Here is a 17,549-nt window from a genome sequence, read left to right as displayed (position 1 = left end):
ACGAACCCAAACCTTAGTCACCACCTTCGAAACCGTTGAAAAGAAGGCCTCCCAGCTCCACCGTAGAAGGGTGTGGCCTTGGAAACTGTGTCTTTTGATAGCAGGCCCGAAGGCCGAATGAGAAAAAATTTCATCGATTATACCTTCCCCATAAATGTGTTACAAAAACATAAGGAAAGGGGGGGGGGGGAGAACGGAAGGCTCCCCAAGTCTTCGGTAGCAATAAGGTCTACATGGGCAGAGCTCTGGAGAGTGCGAACCAGGGTCACCTGACCCAGAGCCGCAGTGCCAGAACACTGTACTACCCTGCTAAACAGCCTAGTACATACATACGAGACCCAAGCCTACACACAGCACCAAGCAAAAACCATTGATTGAAGGGTCCGAGGAGGGGGCCTTAAGAGGAGAAACAAGCCCAACCCAAGGCCTGTAAAGGGCCAGAGCGGAACCACTAATGTTTCCGCGGAGGAAGGGAGGCCCAAAAGAGGCTCGAAGAGCCCACATAACCCCGAGCAGGAGGCAAACAAAAGCATGCCTCGCACCCAAGGTAAGACCGACGAACCCCAAAACCAAACAATATGGAGGGAACTCGCCGAATCAAGCTATGGCCGAACACAAGTATAAGGAAAACCCCTTCCCCGCATACACGGGAGGAAAGAAGGATCACAAAGGGACTAACTAACAAGCAACAAAACCTTTGATGTAGACTTGCAACTGAACAGAGCAAGTCACAGGGAAAAATGACCAGGCCAAGGCATCGGATCTAGCAAGATGGAACTAGACTGGCTGCCCTTGGCAGGCTACAGTACTGTTGATGGTAGTATTTTTTTGTGAGTTGAGCTCAGATCCAGACATTCCAGTGAGCAATTCCGCATAGTCAGATGAGCATGGGGCCAGACTACCTGGTGAAGCACCCCCCCCCCCGAGACCTCCCTGAGGTACCTGAGTGGAGGTACGAGCCCAGAATGAAGTAGAGTAATTCAGCAACCACACCCCTAGGAGCTCCCCTCGAAGAGTTATGGGCCAAAAACCATTGGAAAAACTTCCGTCGGACTAAACTCGGGCCCCACCTCCCAGTCAGAAATGACGAGGCCAAGATACCAGAGGGGCCTAGCTAGAGGGCCACTCAAAGGTAAACTCTGAACCAAACGGGAACCCTGAGGGTCCACAGATGAGGAAGACGAACCCAAACCTTAGTCACCACCTTCGAAACCGTTGAAAAGAAGGCCTCCCAGCTCCACCGTAGAAGGGTGTGGCCTTGGAAACTGTGTCTTTTGATAGCAGGCCCGAAGGCCGAATGAGAAAAAATTTCATCGATTATACCTTCCCCATAAATGTGTTACAAAAACATAAGGAAAGGGGGGGGGGGGGAGAACGGAAGGCTCCCCAAGTCTTCGGTAGCAATAAGGTCTACATGGGCAGAGCTCTGGAGAGTGCGAACCAGGGTCACCTGACCCAGAGCCGCAGTGCCAGAACACTGTACTACCCTGCTAAACAGCCTAGTACATACATACGAGACCCAAGCCTACACACAGCACCAAGCAAAAACCATTGATTGAAGGGTCCGAGGAGGGGGCCTTAAGAGGAGAAACAAGCCCAACCCAAGGCCTGTAAAGGGCCAGAGCGGAACCACTAATGTTTCCGCGGAGGAAGGGAGGCCCAAAAGAGGCTCGAAGAGCCCACATAACCCCGAGCAGGAGGCAAACAAAAGCATGCCTCGCACCCAAGGTAAGACCGACGAACCCCAAAACCAAACAATATGGAGGGAACTCGCCGAATCAAGCTATGGCCGAACACAAGTATAAGGAAAACCCCTTCCCCGCATACACGGGAGGAAAGAAGGATCACAAAGGGACTAACTAACAAGCAACAAAACCTTTGATGTAGACTTGCAACTGAACAGAGCAAGTCACAGGGAAAAATGACCAGGCCAAGGCATCGGATCTAGCAAGATGGAACTAGACTGGCTGCCCTTGGCAGGCTACAGTACTGTTGATGGTAGTATTTTTTTGTGAGTTGAGCTCTGATGGTGCGTGAAAATGCGTAAGTAATTTGCCCAGAAGGTAAGGAGTTCCCAATGTAAGAACCATTATTCAGACAGGGATTAGGGTTACATACATCAGGACCTGTAATCGATGAAAGTTTATTTACATGTTAACACTAATCATTCAGACATGTTAGTTAATATTTCATTCCTAAAGAAAGGACAAACATGCAGCAGGGCTTTAATACTCATCTGAAAATTCCTACAAAATTTTAAACATTTCATCTGTTTAAATGCAAAAATGTAAACTGCATCATTTCACAAATAAAGATTGAAAACATACAAGAACATACTTTGTTCACAACTTCTTCCAGAAAATCCTACAGGACACTGACAGGAAAAGTCGTTATTGAAGACACCATCAAAACAGATACCACCATTCAGACAGGGATTAGGGTTACATACATCAGGATCTGTAATCAATGAAAGTTTATTTAAATGTTTACACTAATCATTCACACAGATTGTGACAAAAAATAATGTTGGCAATAACTTAAAAATGTACACACAGAAAAATAATACATTTTTCTATATACCAAACCAATTTTTCTATATACCAAAAGCATTTGATGTCTTGTAATTATCAAAATAGCCCAGCAGCCCAGTGCACTTTGATCAAACAAACGAGGTACCAATATCTGAGTATTTGAACATTTGGGGAAAAACCCAGTATATCCAAAAGTGGATGTCTGCCAGGGTCCCTCTGCTGCATGTGGCCCCTGGGGCCGGTTAATGGGGCCCAAAATGCATTTGATCAAACGAACGAGGTACCAGTTGAAACCAATGTCAACTTAATACATGAAAGCCATATAGTACTGAATGGCCCATGCCAGACAAAATTTCTGCTGCAAAGGGCCCGCCAGACGCCCCAAAAGGGCCCTAAAAATGCATTTGATCAAACGAACGAGGTCCCACTTGAAACCAATATCAACTTAATGCATGAATGCCACAAAGTACTGAATGGCCCATGCCAGACAAATTTTTTGCTGCCAAGGGCCCGCCAGACGCCCCCAAATATGGCCCCAAATGCCCATTATCGTAGCATTGACCCAGATTAAATATGCAAGGTACCACTCAAAACTGGTTTGGAATGCTCGGGTTAGTCTTACAGACTATGTAAATTGTCATGCCAGACAAACTTTCTGCTGCAAAGGGGCCGACAGACATGACCACACTAAAAAAAGGGCCCCCAAATGGGTTAATTATGATCAACCATAGTTGGTACCTCACTAAACCAATATCAAATGAAAAGGTACTTTCCACAGAGTAAAGAAGCTGCCAATGCAAGACAGATTTTCTTCTGCATGGGTCCCACCAGATAGAAAGAATAGGTGGCCCAATGTGGCCCTATATATGGGTCTAAAGAATTGGATATTGATGCAGACTATATATGTGCCTTGTAACATGAAATTTCAAGCTCATGGTTATATCATTTCCAGCATAAATTGGTTTAAGAACAAAAAACATATTTTATACTATTACATAAAAATGGTGACTATATATCCAAATTCTACTCAAGATGATTATATGACTGGATTTTAAGCAACAGCTAAAAATTGGTTATCATGGTAATACAACATATTGTAATTAGCAAACAGATTGCCTGTTTCTCCCAAAACACGTAATACAGAGAATCTGCTGTAGGCTACTCCCTCATGTCACAAGATAAATATCACTATCTGTATGTCAATCCCTCTCCTTATGTTCCCCTTATCTATACTCAAACCACAATGGAGTTAATGTACACAAGACCAGTGTTTTAAGACCAGTGTTTTGTCTTATTTAGCTATTCACTGCTCTAAGCATAATAAAGATAACACTTTCACCTAAGCCTCTAAATAATTTGGAATTTGCTGATCTGGGCAAGAATTACAGTTCCCCACATTATAATTCTAACACTCTGAGGAAGAGTTGCTTAACTCTTGCCTGGTATCTGTAATGTACATGACTTGTATAGCTACTGGATGAAAGATTGGGCAAAGTAACTGATTTCCGATATGGAGGTGGATGAAATTCTGAGATTCACCATGGGGGATCATCTCACGAGGTAGGCATACATGTAAATCATTTTGCAACGTTTTACTAACTTAGGCATTTACTTACTTTCCTATTCAACAATCAATGTTAGCAAATGATTCTTGCAATTTGGATATGTACCAATAGGTCTAATCAATTAAAGACTCATGAATGATAAAGTATAACAAGCGTCATTTGTTTAATTATGTTTTCGATACTATATAATTTCACCTAAAGATGTTACATTGTTTAGCACCTACAAGAGTCTAAGGGCATCGTCCACAGAGAAGAAATGCTGTTGCTAATAATAAAAGGATGCATTGACAATGACTGATGATACTTTCTTCCATTCAAATTCAAAGTTCAAAAATAAAAACTGATTGACAGGATATATTTGCTCTATCAGAGATCAGCCATTAAACACATTTAAACTGTAACAAGCCTGGTTCATCACCTATTAACTGATATTATTTGACAATTACCAAAAATTGTTTAATTGCAAAGTTAAAGGTTTACAAAGGAGACAGATGCATGACACGTTTTAATGTTTTTTTCAGACTTCTGACACATCTGTAGGTGATGCTGATGATGACAACCCAAGTGAAATCATTCCACATCTGTCTGTCGATCAGGTATGCACTGATAATTAATTCCTAACTTCCAATGGACTTATATGAGAGTGAAATTCACCTAAAAGTGTAGATACGTGGCTTTTGATACTCACTTTACTATGACCAGGTCAATATTAATATTAAATCATTTAAACTGTAATGAGCCCGGATCCTCACTTTTTAAAGATATTATTTGAAAATCACCAAAAATTGTTTAATAGCAATGTTAAAGGCTTACAAAGGAGACATATGCATGACAGATTTTCATGTTTTTTTTCAGACTTCTGACACATCTGTACATGATGATGATGATGACCCAAGTGAAATTTTCCAAATCCGTCTGTCGATCAAGTATGCACTGATAATTTATTCCCAACATCTTATGGACTTATATGAGAGTGAAATTCACCTAAAAGTGTGTAGATTAGTGGATATTGACACTCACATTACTTTGACCAGGTCATCATTTATATGAAATTACGTAATCAATCATTAATCAGCTTTGTACCAAAAAGTATTTTAAAAACAGAACAAATTCTTGAAATCAACTGCAAATTATGGATGCAATATGTCACTATTTACTTGTTTCATACATGTAATATTTTCATCAGGGGTAAATATATCTAAAGCGGACTTTTAAAAATTATTTCGTCCTGAAGTTTGATACACCTTTATCTCTTCCCAAATATATACATACATCTCGATCGGAGTGATTGTGGTAAGAAATATATTTCCCTCTGAATTGGTAACTTCTTAAATACTTTAAAATTAACACATACCTCATCAAATCTTCATAATTATTGTGCGGATCTTTTGACATATACATAAAACATAAAAATTTATTCCATATAAACTTAATAGTCTGATAGGCATTAATATCACAGTATAAATTTTGCATGTAATGTACACTAAATCTGGTCTGGTATTTTATTTGTATCTAATAGCAATAAACACATCACATGCAGCTGATCAAATGTGCATCATTGCAAGTCAAGCGAAGGTGTCCGAATGAAAACATTTGTGGAGAAAACATGGGAGTCGTTGAAGATGGCAGCACAATGTAGACTTTTATTGAAGTCAGATTTCTAAAAAGATGTAACTACAGAAGTCAATCTGAAACAAGAAAGTGGTAGTGCAAAGTACCAATCTAAATGTTACAGAAGCTTCACCGCTGTGAAAAGGGCATCTACCGGACCACATTGTAAACATCCAGCCAAAAAACCAGACACTTGGAGAAGAGGTTCAATACCAAGATCAGATGCCAAAGGTTTACTGAAGGGCCCTTGTATCTTTTGTACTGTTAAGCGGAATACCATCAAACGGAAGGTGGAACTATTGTCAGATTGTCTCACCAAAGATGGATGTGATGCAATAATTGCCGCTGCCCCCCAAAGCAGCAATGACAGAGTATAGGCTCTAGTTATCGCCAAAGAGGCCCAATACCACAAGTCTTGCCGTCGTGAATTCTTTAAAGAAGCAGATGCTGTTCAAAAGACTGGAGGCACATCAAGTAGATGTCTCCATGCAACTTCTTTTGAATCAATAACGGACATGATTGAGAAAGAGCTCATTGGGAATGGCAAAGCGATGCTTTCATCATCCATCATGGAATTATACAGCACTGCATTTCTGAGCGTAGGGGGAACAACAGTAGATATTGCATGTTACACAGCTCAAGCTTTGATGAAAAAGATAAAGGACAAATTTGGTGACAAAATCTCTATATCTACTTTTGACAAACGTAAGGGCAATGTATTGTATAGTTCTGCAATGTCTGAAGTCGATGCTAGAGATAGTTTCTATAGTGATGATGAGAAGAATCTCCACAAGATACGCACAGTAGCACTTCATCTTCGGGGTGTGATCAAGGCTATGCCAAAATGGGAAACACCAACCCCTACATCGGTATCATCACTGAAGGCACGTTCACCAGTTCTTCCAGAAGAACTGTTACTGTTCTACAAAACACTGCTGTGTGGCCTTTGTGAATCTTCTGATAGTGATGCAGTGGATAGGAAGGTGACAGTCATGTCATCAGATGTTGTGTACAATACAACAAGGGGTGCAGTGAGGCCTTGGAAACACACCGTACATGGATTGGGACTTGAAACTCTCACCGGTTCGAAATTGGTGTTACGAATCCTGAATCGTCATTTTAGTTTTGCTCAATAAAATGTTCAGTAATTGATACACCTACTAGTATACTAATCTCATTATTCCTTTGGCCTATGCAGCGGGAAGGAATTTGAATAATTCAGGATGTTCTTGATTGTTATAGATTGGTTTCTTGTGGTATCTTAACTATTTAAACTGCATCAATTTTTTTTTACATGTGGTGGGCCCTTTGCAGAAGAAAACTTGTATTGCATTGGCATTTCTTTACTCTGTGGAATGTTACAAATGTCATGTCACAAGGCACATATTGTCTGCATCAATATACAATTCATTAGGCCCATATAGGGCACATTGGGCCACCTATTCTTTTTATCTGGTGGGACCTATGCAGAAGAAAATTTGTCTTGCATTGGCAGTTCTTTACTCTGTGGAAAGTACCTATTCATTTGATATTGGTTTTGTGTGGTACCAACTATGATTGATCATAGCCCATTTGGGGGCCCTTTTTGTAGTGTGTCTGTTGGCGCCTTTGTAGCAGAAAATTTGTCTGGCATGATGATTTCCATAGTCTGTAAGATCAACCCAAACATTCCAAACCGGTTTTGAGTGGTACCTTGCATATTTAATCTGGGTCAATGCTACGATAATGGGCATTTGGGCCATATTTGGGGGCGTCTGGCGGGCCCTTAGCAGCAGCAGCATTAAGTTGACATTGGTTTCAAGTGGTACCTCGTTCGTTTGATCAAATGCATTTTTAGGGGCCCTTTTGGGGCGTCTGGCAGGCCTTTTGCAGCAGAAATTTTGTCTGGCATGGGCCATTCAGTACTATGTGGCATTCATGCATTAAGTTGACATTGGTTTCAAGTGTTACTTCTTTCGTTTGATCAAATGCATTTTTGGGCCCCTTTAACCGGCCCCAGGGGCCACATACAGCAGAGGGACCCCGGCAGACATCCACTTTTGGATATACTGGGTTTTTCCCAAATGTTCCAATACTCAGATATTGGTACCTCGTTCGTTTGATCAAAGTGCACTGGGCTGCCGGGCTAAAAGGTTACTTAAACAACTAGTTAATGATTCATTTATAAAGAAAGGACATATTAACAATGATTGGAAATATATGAGAACATACTTTCACAACTTCTTCCAGAAAATCCAACAGGACACAGACAGAAAAAGTTGTTGTTATTGAAAAAAACATCATAACAGGTACCGCCATTCAGACAGGGAGTAGGGTTACACAGATCACGATCTGTAATCAATGGAAGTTTATTTACATGTTTACACATATCAGTCACACACATTGTGATTAAGATAATGTTAGCAAAAACTTTAAAAATTACAAACAGAAAATAATGTTATACTTTTTTACCAATGCTCTAAGTATTTGAGGTCTCACATATATCACAAAGAACTTCAGTAAGTAGTTAATCTTTCATTTATCAAAAATGGACAAATACAGTAAGCAGTAGGGCTTCAACTCACCTGAAAACTTCCTATATAGTTTTAAACATTCAATTTGCTTAAATGAAACAATATAAACTGCATCATTTCACAATAAAGATTGGAAATATAAGCGAACATACTTTCACATATTGTTCCCGAAAATCCAACAGGACACTGACACAAAAAATCGTTGTTATTGAAAACATCATCAAAACAGGTACCGCCATTCAGACAGGGAGTAGGGTTGCATACATCACGATCTGTAATCAATGAAAGTTTATTTTACATGTTTACACATATCAGTCACACACATTGTGATTAAGATAATGTAAGCAAAAACTTTAAAATGTATAAACAGAAAGTAATGATATACTTTTTTACCAATGCTCTAAGCATTTGAGGTCTCACATGTATCACAAAGAAACTTCAGTAAGTAGTTAATCTTTCATTTATCAAAAATGGACAAAAAAAGCAGTAGGGCTTTAATACTCACCTGAAAACTTCCTATATAGTATTAAACATTCAAATTTGCTTAAATCAAACAATATAAACTGCATCATTACACGATAAAGATTGGAAATATATTAGTGAACATACTTTCACATATTGCTCCCGAAAATCCAACAGGACACCCACAGAAAAAATTGTTGTCATTGAAAACAAAATCATAACAGGTACCGCCATTCAGACAGGGAGTAGGGTTACACAGATCACGATCTGTAATCAATGAAAGTTTATTTACATGTTTACACATATCAGTCACACACATTGTGATTAAGATAATGTTAGCAAAGACTTTAAAAATTACAAACAGAAAATAATGTTATACTTTTTTACCAATGCTCTAAGCATTTGAGGTCTCACATATATCACAAAGAACTTCAGTAAGTAGTTAATCTTTCATTTATCAAAAGTGGACAAATACAGTAAGCAGTAGGGCTTCAACTCACCTGAAAACTTCCTATATAGTTTTAAACATTCAATTTGCTTAAATGAAACAATATAAACTGCATCATTTCACAATAAAGATTGGAAATATAAGCGAACATACTTTCACATATTGTTCCCGAAAATCCAACAGGACACTGACACAAAAAATCGTTGTTATTGAAAACATCATCAAAACAGGTACCGCCATTCAGACAGGGAGTAGGGTTACATACATCACGATCTGTAGCCAATGAAAGTTTATTTTACATGTTTACACATATCAGTCACACACATTGTGATTAAGATAATGTTAGCAAAAACTTTAAAATGTATAGACAGAAAGTAATGATATACTTTTTTACCAATGCTCTAAGCATTTGAGGTCTCACATGTATCACAAAGAAACTTCAGTAAGTAGTTAATCTTTCATTTATCAAAAATGGACAAAAAAAGCAGTAGGGCTTTAATACTCACCTGAAAACTTCCTATATAGTATTAAACATTCAAATTTGCTTAAATGAAACAATATAAACTGCATCATTACACAATAAAGATTGGAAATATAAGCGAACATACTTTCACATATTGTTCCCGAAAATCCAACAGGACACCCACAGAAAAAATTGTTGTTATTGAAAAAAACATCATAACAGGTACCGCCATTCAGACAGGGAGTAGGGTTACACACATCACGATCTGAAATCAATGAAAGTTTATTTACATGTTTACACATATCAGTCACACACATTGTGATTAAGATAATGTTAGCAAAAACTTTAAAAATTACAAACAGAAAAAAATGTTATACTTTTTTACCAATGCTCTAAGCATTTGAGGTCTCACATATATCACAAAGAACTTCAGTAAGTAGTTAATCTTTCATTTATCAAAAATGGACAAATACAGTAAGCAGTAGGGCTTCAACTCACCTGAAAACTTCCTATATAGTTTTAAACATTCAATTTGCTTAAATGAAACAATATAAACTGCATCATTTCACAATAAAGATTGGAAATATAAGCGAACATACTTTCACATATTGTTCCCGAAAATCCAACAGGACACTGACACAAAAAATTGTTGTTATTGAAAACATCATCAAAACAGGTACCGCCATTCAGACAGGGAGTAGGGTTACATACATCACGATCTGTAATCAATGAAAGTTTATTTTACATGTTTACACATATCAGTCACACACATTGTGATTAAGATAATGTTAGCAAAAACTTTAAAATGTATAAACAGAAAGTAATGTTATACTTTTTTACCAATGCTCTAAGTATTTGAGGTCTCACATGTATCACAAAGAAACTTCAGTAAGTAGTTAATCTTTCATTTATCAAAAATGGACAAAAAAAAGCAGTAGGGCTTTAATACTCACCTGAAAACTTCCTATATATTACTAAACATTCAAATTTGCTTAAATGAAACAATATAAACTGCATCATTACACAATAAAGATTGGAAATATAAGCGAACATACTTTCACATATTGTTCCCGAAAATCCAACAGGACACCCACAGAAAAAATTGTTGTTATTGAAAAAAACAACATAACAGGTACCGCCATTCAGACAGGGAGTAGGGTTACACAGATCACGATCTGTAATCAATGAAAGTTTATTTTACATGTTTACACATATCAGTCACACACATTGTGATTAAGATAATGTTAGCAAAAACTTTAAAATGTATAAACAGAAAGTAATGTTATAATTTTTTACCAATGCTCTAAGTATTTGAGGTCTCACATGTATCACAAAGAAACTTCAGTAAGTAGTTAATCTTTCATTTATCAAAAATGGACAAAAAAAGCAGTAGGGCTTTAATACTCACCTGAAAACTTCCTATATATTACTAAACATTCAAATTTGCTTAAATGAAACAATGTAAACTGCATCATTTCACAATATAGATTGGAAATATAAGCGAACATACTTTCACATATTGTTCCCGAAAATCCAACAGGACACAGACAGAAAAACTCGTTGTTATTGAAAACAACATCAAAACAGGTACCGCCATTCAGACAGGGAGTAGGGTTACACACATCACGATCTGTAATCAATGAAAGTTTATTTACATGTTTACACATATCAGTCACACACATTGTGATTAAGATAATGTTAGCAAAAACTTTAAAAATTACAAACAGAAAATAATGTTATACTTTTTTACCAATGCTCTAAGCATTTGAGGTCTCACATATATCACAAAGAACTTCAGTAAGTAGTTAATCTTTCATTTATCAAAAATGGACAAATACAGTAAGCAGTAGGGCTTCAACTCACCTGAAAACTTCCTATATAGTTTTAAACATTCAATTTGCTTAAATGAAACAATATAAACTGCATCATTTCACAATAAAGATTGGAAATATAAGCGAACATACTTTCACATATTGTTCCCGAAAATCCAACAGGACACTGACACAAAAAATTGTTGTTATTGAAAACATCATCAAAACAGGTACCGCCATTCAGACAGGGAGTAGGGTTACATACATCACGATCTGTAATCAATGAAAGTTTATTTTACATGTTTACACATATCAGTCACACACATTGTGATTAAGATAATGTTAGCAAAAACTTTAAAATGTATAAACAGAAAGTAATGTTATACTTTTTTACCAATGCTCTAAGTATTTGAGGTCTCACATGTATCACAAAGAAACTTCAGTAAGTAGTTAATCTTTCATTTATCAAAAATGGACAAAAAAAAGCAGTAGGGCTTTAATACTCACCTGAAAACTTCCTATATATTACTAAACATTCAAATTTGCTTAAATGAAACAATGTAAACTGCATCATTTCACAATATAGATTGGAAATATAAGCGAACATACTTTCACATATTGTTCCCGAAAATCCAACAGGACACAGACAGAAAAACTCGTTGTTATTGAAAACAACATCAAAACAGGTACCGCCATTCAGACAGGGAGTAGGGTTACACACATCACGATCTGTAATCAATGAAAGTTTATTTACATGTTTACACATATCAGTCACACACATTGTGATTAAGATAATGTTAGCAAAAACTTTAAAAATTACAAACAGAAAATAATGTTATACTTTTTTACCAATGCTCTAAGCATTTTGTTTTACTTTTATTTTATTAGTATAAATTAGAAGAAAATAAGACAATACATACTTTCTTCACAAGTTGAATAGGTTATTAACATGCTGACAATTATTATTCACTTAGATTGTGATTAAAACAATGTAGGATACAACTTAAAACAAGAAATTCATAAATGCATTGAGGTTTTGAAGACTTAAATGCAGTATCCATTAGGGATGTGAAACTGAAGGCTCCCTTCTGCATTGCAATTTATTGTTTTGTTAAATCAACAGGAAATTAACATTGAACTCCAGCACAAACAATACCACTTTTGTTCTTAATATTAAAGATACTTATACACAGTATGGAGTAGATCCTAGTTTCCCTTCTGTTGTGTTTACAAAATTTGCAAACTTAATGTGGAAAATGGGTTCTCTTAACTTTGGGTCTTTTTCTGTAATTTTACAATTACTGACAGAAAAAAAACTTCAAAACTGATTGGTAAAAGTATGTTTCTAGGATTTTATGCAAACAGACAAACTCTTTATATATAATGGATAATTAAGAAGTAAATTAAGAAAGTCATTACATGATAAAAAGTGGAAAGTAAATTCATTATATAATTAATAATGCATGGAAAGTAACTTTCGTTATATAATAAATAATGAAAACCGACTTACTTACTATATAATATATATTTGAAATTAAAAATTATATAACAAAAAATGGAAAGTGGTGTTATGCAGCAGGGTCGTTGCAGCTTTGCTCTGATGCTGTAATTGAGCGCTAAATCTGGCAATGAACCAGTGGTCGGATACGTTAATTGGGAACTGCAGTTTTCAGGGAAAACCTGTGGTAGCTAGGACCGATTTTAGTAAAGGAGAAATATGCAATGTGAATTAAGCGAGAACCAGAAGATCAGAAATTTGCAACTCCCAAAACCTTCACATGCTAATCCTCACTTAGGAGGATCAACCAAGTAAGTGACCAATAAGGAGTTTGCAATTTACAATACCAATTTAATGACAATATCCAGAAAGAATTAATAGTCTTCCCCCTGTATACAGCATAGTCACATAGTACTGTATAAAAACATGGATCTAATTTCTTAAACCAATTAGGAACTAAAAATCAGCTTTGCTGACAACCCAATTAAAAATTCTTATACCAAAATCCTCCAGTAAAGATCACAGGGATAAGGCCAATTTAAAGACCATTTAAGATAACCCCATGATGCTCAGAGTGTGACAACTGAAAAGGGAGCAAGTGTGTCTGCATTACAGCTTTACTTTAGGAGTTATGATAACAAGGATGTTGGGCTTTGACATCTATTGACCTTTGACCTTCCCACAACAAAAGCAGTCCAGAACTTACTGAGGGCACCTGCGTACAAAAAGTGACATGACGGTCAAGCTTGCCTATAAGAACAAAAAGTCCTCCTCAAGTTCCCTCAAGCATTAATAATTTGTTTCTTGATGGCATAAACATTTTAGTTAGCTTGTTTACAAGGGTTTCAGTTTTTGCCTCCTGTTGACTTCAAATGACCTTTGGCCTCTCTGAAAACTGCCCACATTGTATTCTCATAAAGGGGCACCTACCACCTAACTATGCCATTACCCAATGCTACAGCTGTTCCGGAAGATTTTCAAGCAGCCAAGAACAGCTTACTAAGAGTTATCAACATAGTTACACACACACATGCACACAATCCCATAGATTCCTTTTGTATTTGACCAGGAATTGAAAAGAAACAATGAAAAAAAATTATATAGGCATGCACACAACGGTTACCTCAAGATCGTCCTGCCAAATGGTGTAAGCCTTTTTCTATAAGACAACTGAAGGTTGTGCAAATTGTATTGTATCAATTTCAATTGTTGATTCTATGACCTTTCTTATAATTATCTACCAGTAAAAACTGGAAAACAACATAAAAGTAGGCTGCATACTTTATGTAAAAGTTATTGCCAAGCACGATAATACAGATATCACCAATCTGGGTGTGTAAACACATTAAGTGCCCTAATAAACTTTTACATTAAACATATCATTAACTAGATTCTCATTAACACTACATATCATATCATCGCCGTTGCTGTAATTCTGTCCCAGATACCACACTTGATTGTATAAAAACTTTCACAATAAAACTTCAAACTCAACATCCCATTTCACCCCTATCACCGTGTCCCCCCAAAATACTTTCACTATAATAATGAACATGAACTCATAATTTGCAAACCATATTTAATGGTCTACTCTTTTGTAATTCTGTGTGAGCATATGAGCTACTTGCTTCTCCAAATACACCCAACATATATCAGACACTAGAATAATACTTTACACTTGACACCGACTATTTTAGGTATTACGACAATAATTAATACGTGACAAAATTATGAAGTAATGAAGTCATATTCATAATGACAGTTAACGCTAAAATGCTTGGATAAGGTAACCCAACACTAATACAACACAGATCGTTATACACAGCTGAAACATTAACAATGATATTCAATTCATGCTTTGAAATGCTACTTTATAATTCTAACTGTATATCATTATCTGATTATAACTCATAAGGAATCATTCTTAACAGTCACCAATCATCTTATCTTCCATATATCATTCGTTATAAACAAAACGCAATACTTTATCATCAACTTCTGTTCATGTCTCTCAGTTAGTGAAGTTGGAACCCCACGCTAACGAGTAATGGCTGGGATGCACCACGCTAGCGTGACTTCCATACAGCGCAGTGATACAATTTACATTGCTACGTGAAACTGAAGAGTTAAAACATTTAATGCATATATACACTTACCATAATTACTTGCATATATACCTAACGTAACTATAATCATATGAGCGGACTTTGTATTAACCAGAAGAATAAGGAATCTCAGTAATTATTTACAATATCGTTACTACATTAACTTCGGTACAATACTATTATACAAAGTGAAGAGGTTGTCCAGCAATTGGTCAATAATGAACCCCTGAGGATGTAGAAGTAGTACCAAGCTCTGTGTATTCAAAACTTCAGCTCACCACAATAATAAGACAAAGAATTGTAGTTTGCATCATGAACTATTCTTGATGCTTTTTTTTTCTCATGGAGTAGACCATTCAGTTAAAGAAACACTTTTATTATGAATACCAGAACCATGTATTGGTCAAATATTTTGTTCATATACATTTAATAGTGATTGAAGTTTTCTGGAAGCTAAATAAGGGTGAAGGTTTGCATCCAAGGTTTATAATAAATACTTACCAATATCTGAACAAGTTGGCCCAGAAAATCCAGCTGGACACTGACAATCAAAATTACTACTATCACCACCGAGACAGTTACCACCATTCCTACAGGGATTTGGGTCACAGATATCCAGAACTGGAATATAAGTACCAAACAATATTTTATCATAAATTTGCAATGATAAAAAACATGAGTAGATAACAGCTCCGAATGGACAAAAAGCAAATAAAGTCTTTATAATCTGCATCGTCAATAACTGGCTGATAGATAACTTTTGTGGCATAACAAAAATGTTTTTGCAATCGTTACTTGGGTTTATCTGTTGGGAATTGCAATTAAGTTAAAAGTGTTACTTTGGCAATGAACAAACCCACTGCTTTAAATTAACACTTCATCCATAATCACTACACAACACTGAATGTAAACTTATCACTCAGGTAATATAGGTAATATTACAAAACCAATGTGTTGTTGTAACCTTACTGATAATATTTCCACATATTAATAGGCATAAAGGTTTTCAATGGTGCTTCTTGCAATACTATAGTTTTTCAAGTTTCCTTGTTTGAACTCACCATGCAAAATTGTTTACCCTCCTTGCACATGATCAGGCAATCTACAATCATACAAGCATTATTATGCAGAGTCTCAGCTAAAAACCCACAAGAACTATTTGAGAAGAATTATACCAGTTAATAAATATTTTGACAAAAGGATTGATTGAAACTAGTATTATGTATAATCTAACCAAATTTACTGGTATGTGATGTAATAAATACAGGATCTATGGCCCACCTCACAAAAACTTTTTCTCTAACACCAGAAAAACTATCCTAGGCAAGTACTCATTCATGGTCACATACAAACCAAGTATGGAACTCATTAAATGTAAACATCTTGAGTGAAATAGTTTACAAGGTTAAAAAATTACAGCTCTATGAAAAACATCCAAATCACATTATGTAACAATTTTAGGCACACAATTCATTTTGATTTATCGTAGACTACCTAAAAACCACTGTTGTTAGTCCAGGTTATTTTCTATAGCACTCTGAGTTTTTTGATAAATGACCCAAATTTTATCAGCTGAGGTTCAGTTGAAGTTGACTGGATTGTACTGTCTAATACAGAAACCATCATAAAAGTCAATCCGTCAGTTTCAACAGAAACCTCAGTGGGAAAACATTACAACTTTTATAGCTTCAACTGACATGTTTACAATGTAGTGCAATTTTATATGACTAAATTATACTCTGTTGGAGATGACAGAGATAGAGTGAGCATTCATTGACATCTGTCTACCTTAACATGAATAAAATCCATCTAACTCAAAAGCAATTACAGTATATGTTTACTTTTGAAATTACTTTCCTAGAGGTTCAAACCCTTATTGGGAATTCCCAGCAGATTGAAACTGGGTAATATTGATATTAGTATGCCAGAAATGTATCATGCTTTTTAAGTTTGAACATGTATCAAGTGATTGTTATCATTATGGTCAAGCCTGCCTATGGAAAAGCAGTTTTCTTTAAATTCACTGGAATTCACACAGAATACAGAGAGGTTAATAATGAGCAGGGTGAACACAAAAGAGAGAGATATAAGAGAATCTATTGTGTTCAACCTGCTCATTATCAACCTGTCTGTATTCTGTGGGTGTATTTGTCCCTTCTGTTACTGTAACTTGTCATTGAGCCTCTGAGGAAGATCCTGCTATGATCAAAACACCAGGCTCTCTTACTTGTGCATGAACAAATCTTGATGCTTTTTTTTTCTCATGGAGTAGACCATTCAGTTAAAGAATGAGCACACCACAACGTCATTCATATTTTGACTGAGGGAACTCATCAGACTTGCTTAAAATATCATCTAGCTTCTCAATTTCAGCTAAATGTTGATATTGGAGGTCACCCAAATAGCAAAGATGTCATTAGTTTACGAGCCCTTGCCCTTCACAAAAAGAAAACTCCCGACACAAATTGAAATGTAGCTCATATGATACTAATATTTCTACAATGTCGATAAATAATTCTACCAGCTGGAAATTGCAACAAAT

At 36.3% G+C, this 17,549-nt stretch overlaps 1 protein-coding gene and 1 long non-coding RNA gene across 14 annotated transcripts in view; one reads left to right on the top strand and one right to left on the bottom strand.

The window, feature by feature from the left end:
• LOC139962558 (uncharacterized) overlaps positions 1-7,195 on the top strand; it is a 35,304-nt gene extending 28,109 nt beyond the window's left edge. The window contains exons 3-5 of one of the 3 annotated variants that reach the window (XR_011791266.1): positions 4,618-4,692; positions 4,952-5,022; positions 5,616-7,195. This is a non-coding gene — a long non-coding RNA (uncharacterized lncRNA). Of the gene's footprint in view, positions 1-4,617 lie in introns of all 3 variants that reach the window. The other 2 variants (XR_011791265.1, XR_011791264.1) reach the window with 2 other exon arrangements.
• Positions 1-17,549, bottom strand: part of LOC139962402 (uncharacterized) — a 67,055-nt gene that overhangs the window by 20,830 nt on the left and 28,676 nt on the right. For 6 of the 11 annotated variants that reach the window (XM_071962397.1, XM_071962387.1, XM_071962321.1 and 3 more), the window contains 12 exons: positions 15,509-15,628; positions 12,014-12,133; positions 11,558-11,677; positions 11,104-11,223; positions 10,649-10,768; positions 10,193-10,312; positions 9,739-9,858; positions 9,284-9,403; positions 8,830-8,949; positions 8,373-8,492; positions 7,919-8,038; positions 2,338-2,457 (listed from right to left, as the gene is read on the bottom strand). In XM_071962397.1, the coding sequence (XP_071818498.1) occupies positions 2,338-2,457; positions 7,919-8,038; positions 8,373-8,492; positions 8,830-8,949; positions 9,284-9,403; positions 9,739-9,858; positions 10,193-10,312; positions 10,649-10,768; positions 11,104-11,223; positions 11,558-11,677; positions 12,014-12,133; positions 15,509-15,628 (1,440 nt within the window). The remainder of the gene's footprint in view (positions 1-2,337; positions 2,458-7,918; positions 8,039-8,372; positions 8,493-8,829; positions 8,950-9,283; positions 9,404-9,738; positions 9,859-10,192; positions 10,313-10,648; positions 10,769-11,103; positions 11,224-11,557; positions 11,678-12,013; positions 12,134-15,508; positions 15,629-17,549) is intronic. The other 5 variants (XM_071962371.1, XM_071962379.1, XM_071962355.1 and 2 more) reach the window with 5 other exon arrangements.

The sequence above is a fragment of the Apostichopus japonicus genome, chromosome 3 (assembly GCF_037975245.1).
Source record: "Apostichopus japonicus isolate 1M-3 chromosome 3, ASM3797524v1, whole genome shotgun sequence".
In the NCBI taxonomy this organism is placed as follows: domain Eukaryota; kingdom Metazoa; phylum Echinodermata; class Holothuroidea; order Aspidochirotida; family Stichopodidae; genus Apostichopus; species Apostichopus japonicus.
The sequence above is the reverse complement of the archived record's forward strand: the minus strand, read 5'-3'. Positions and strand labels throughout refer to the sequence as shown.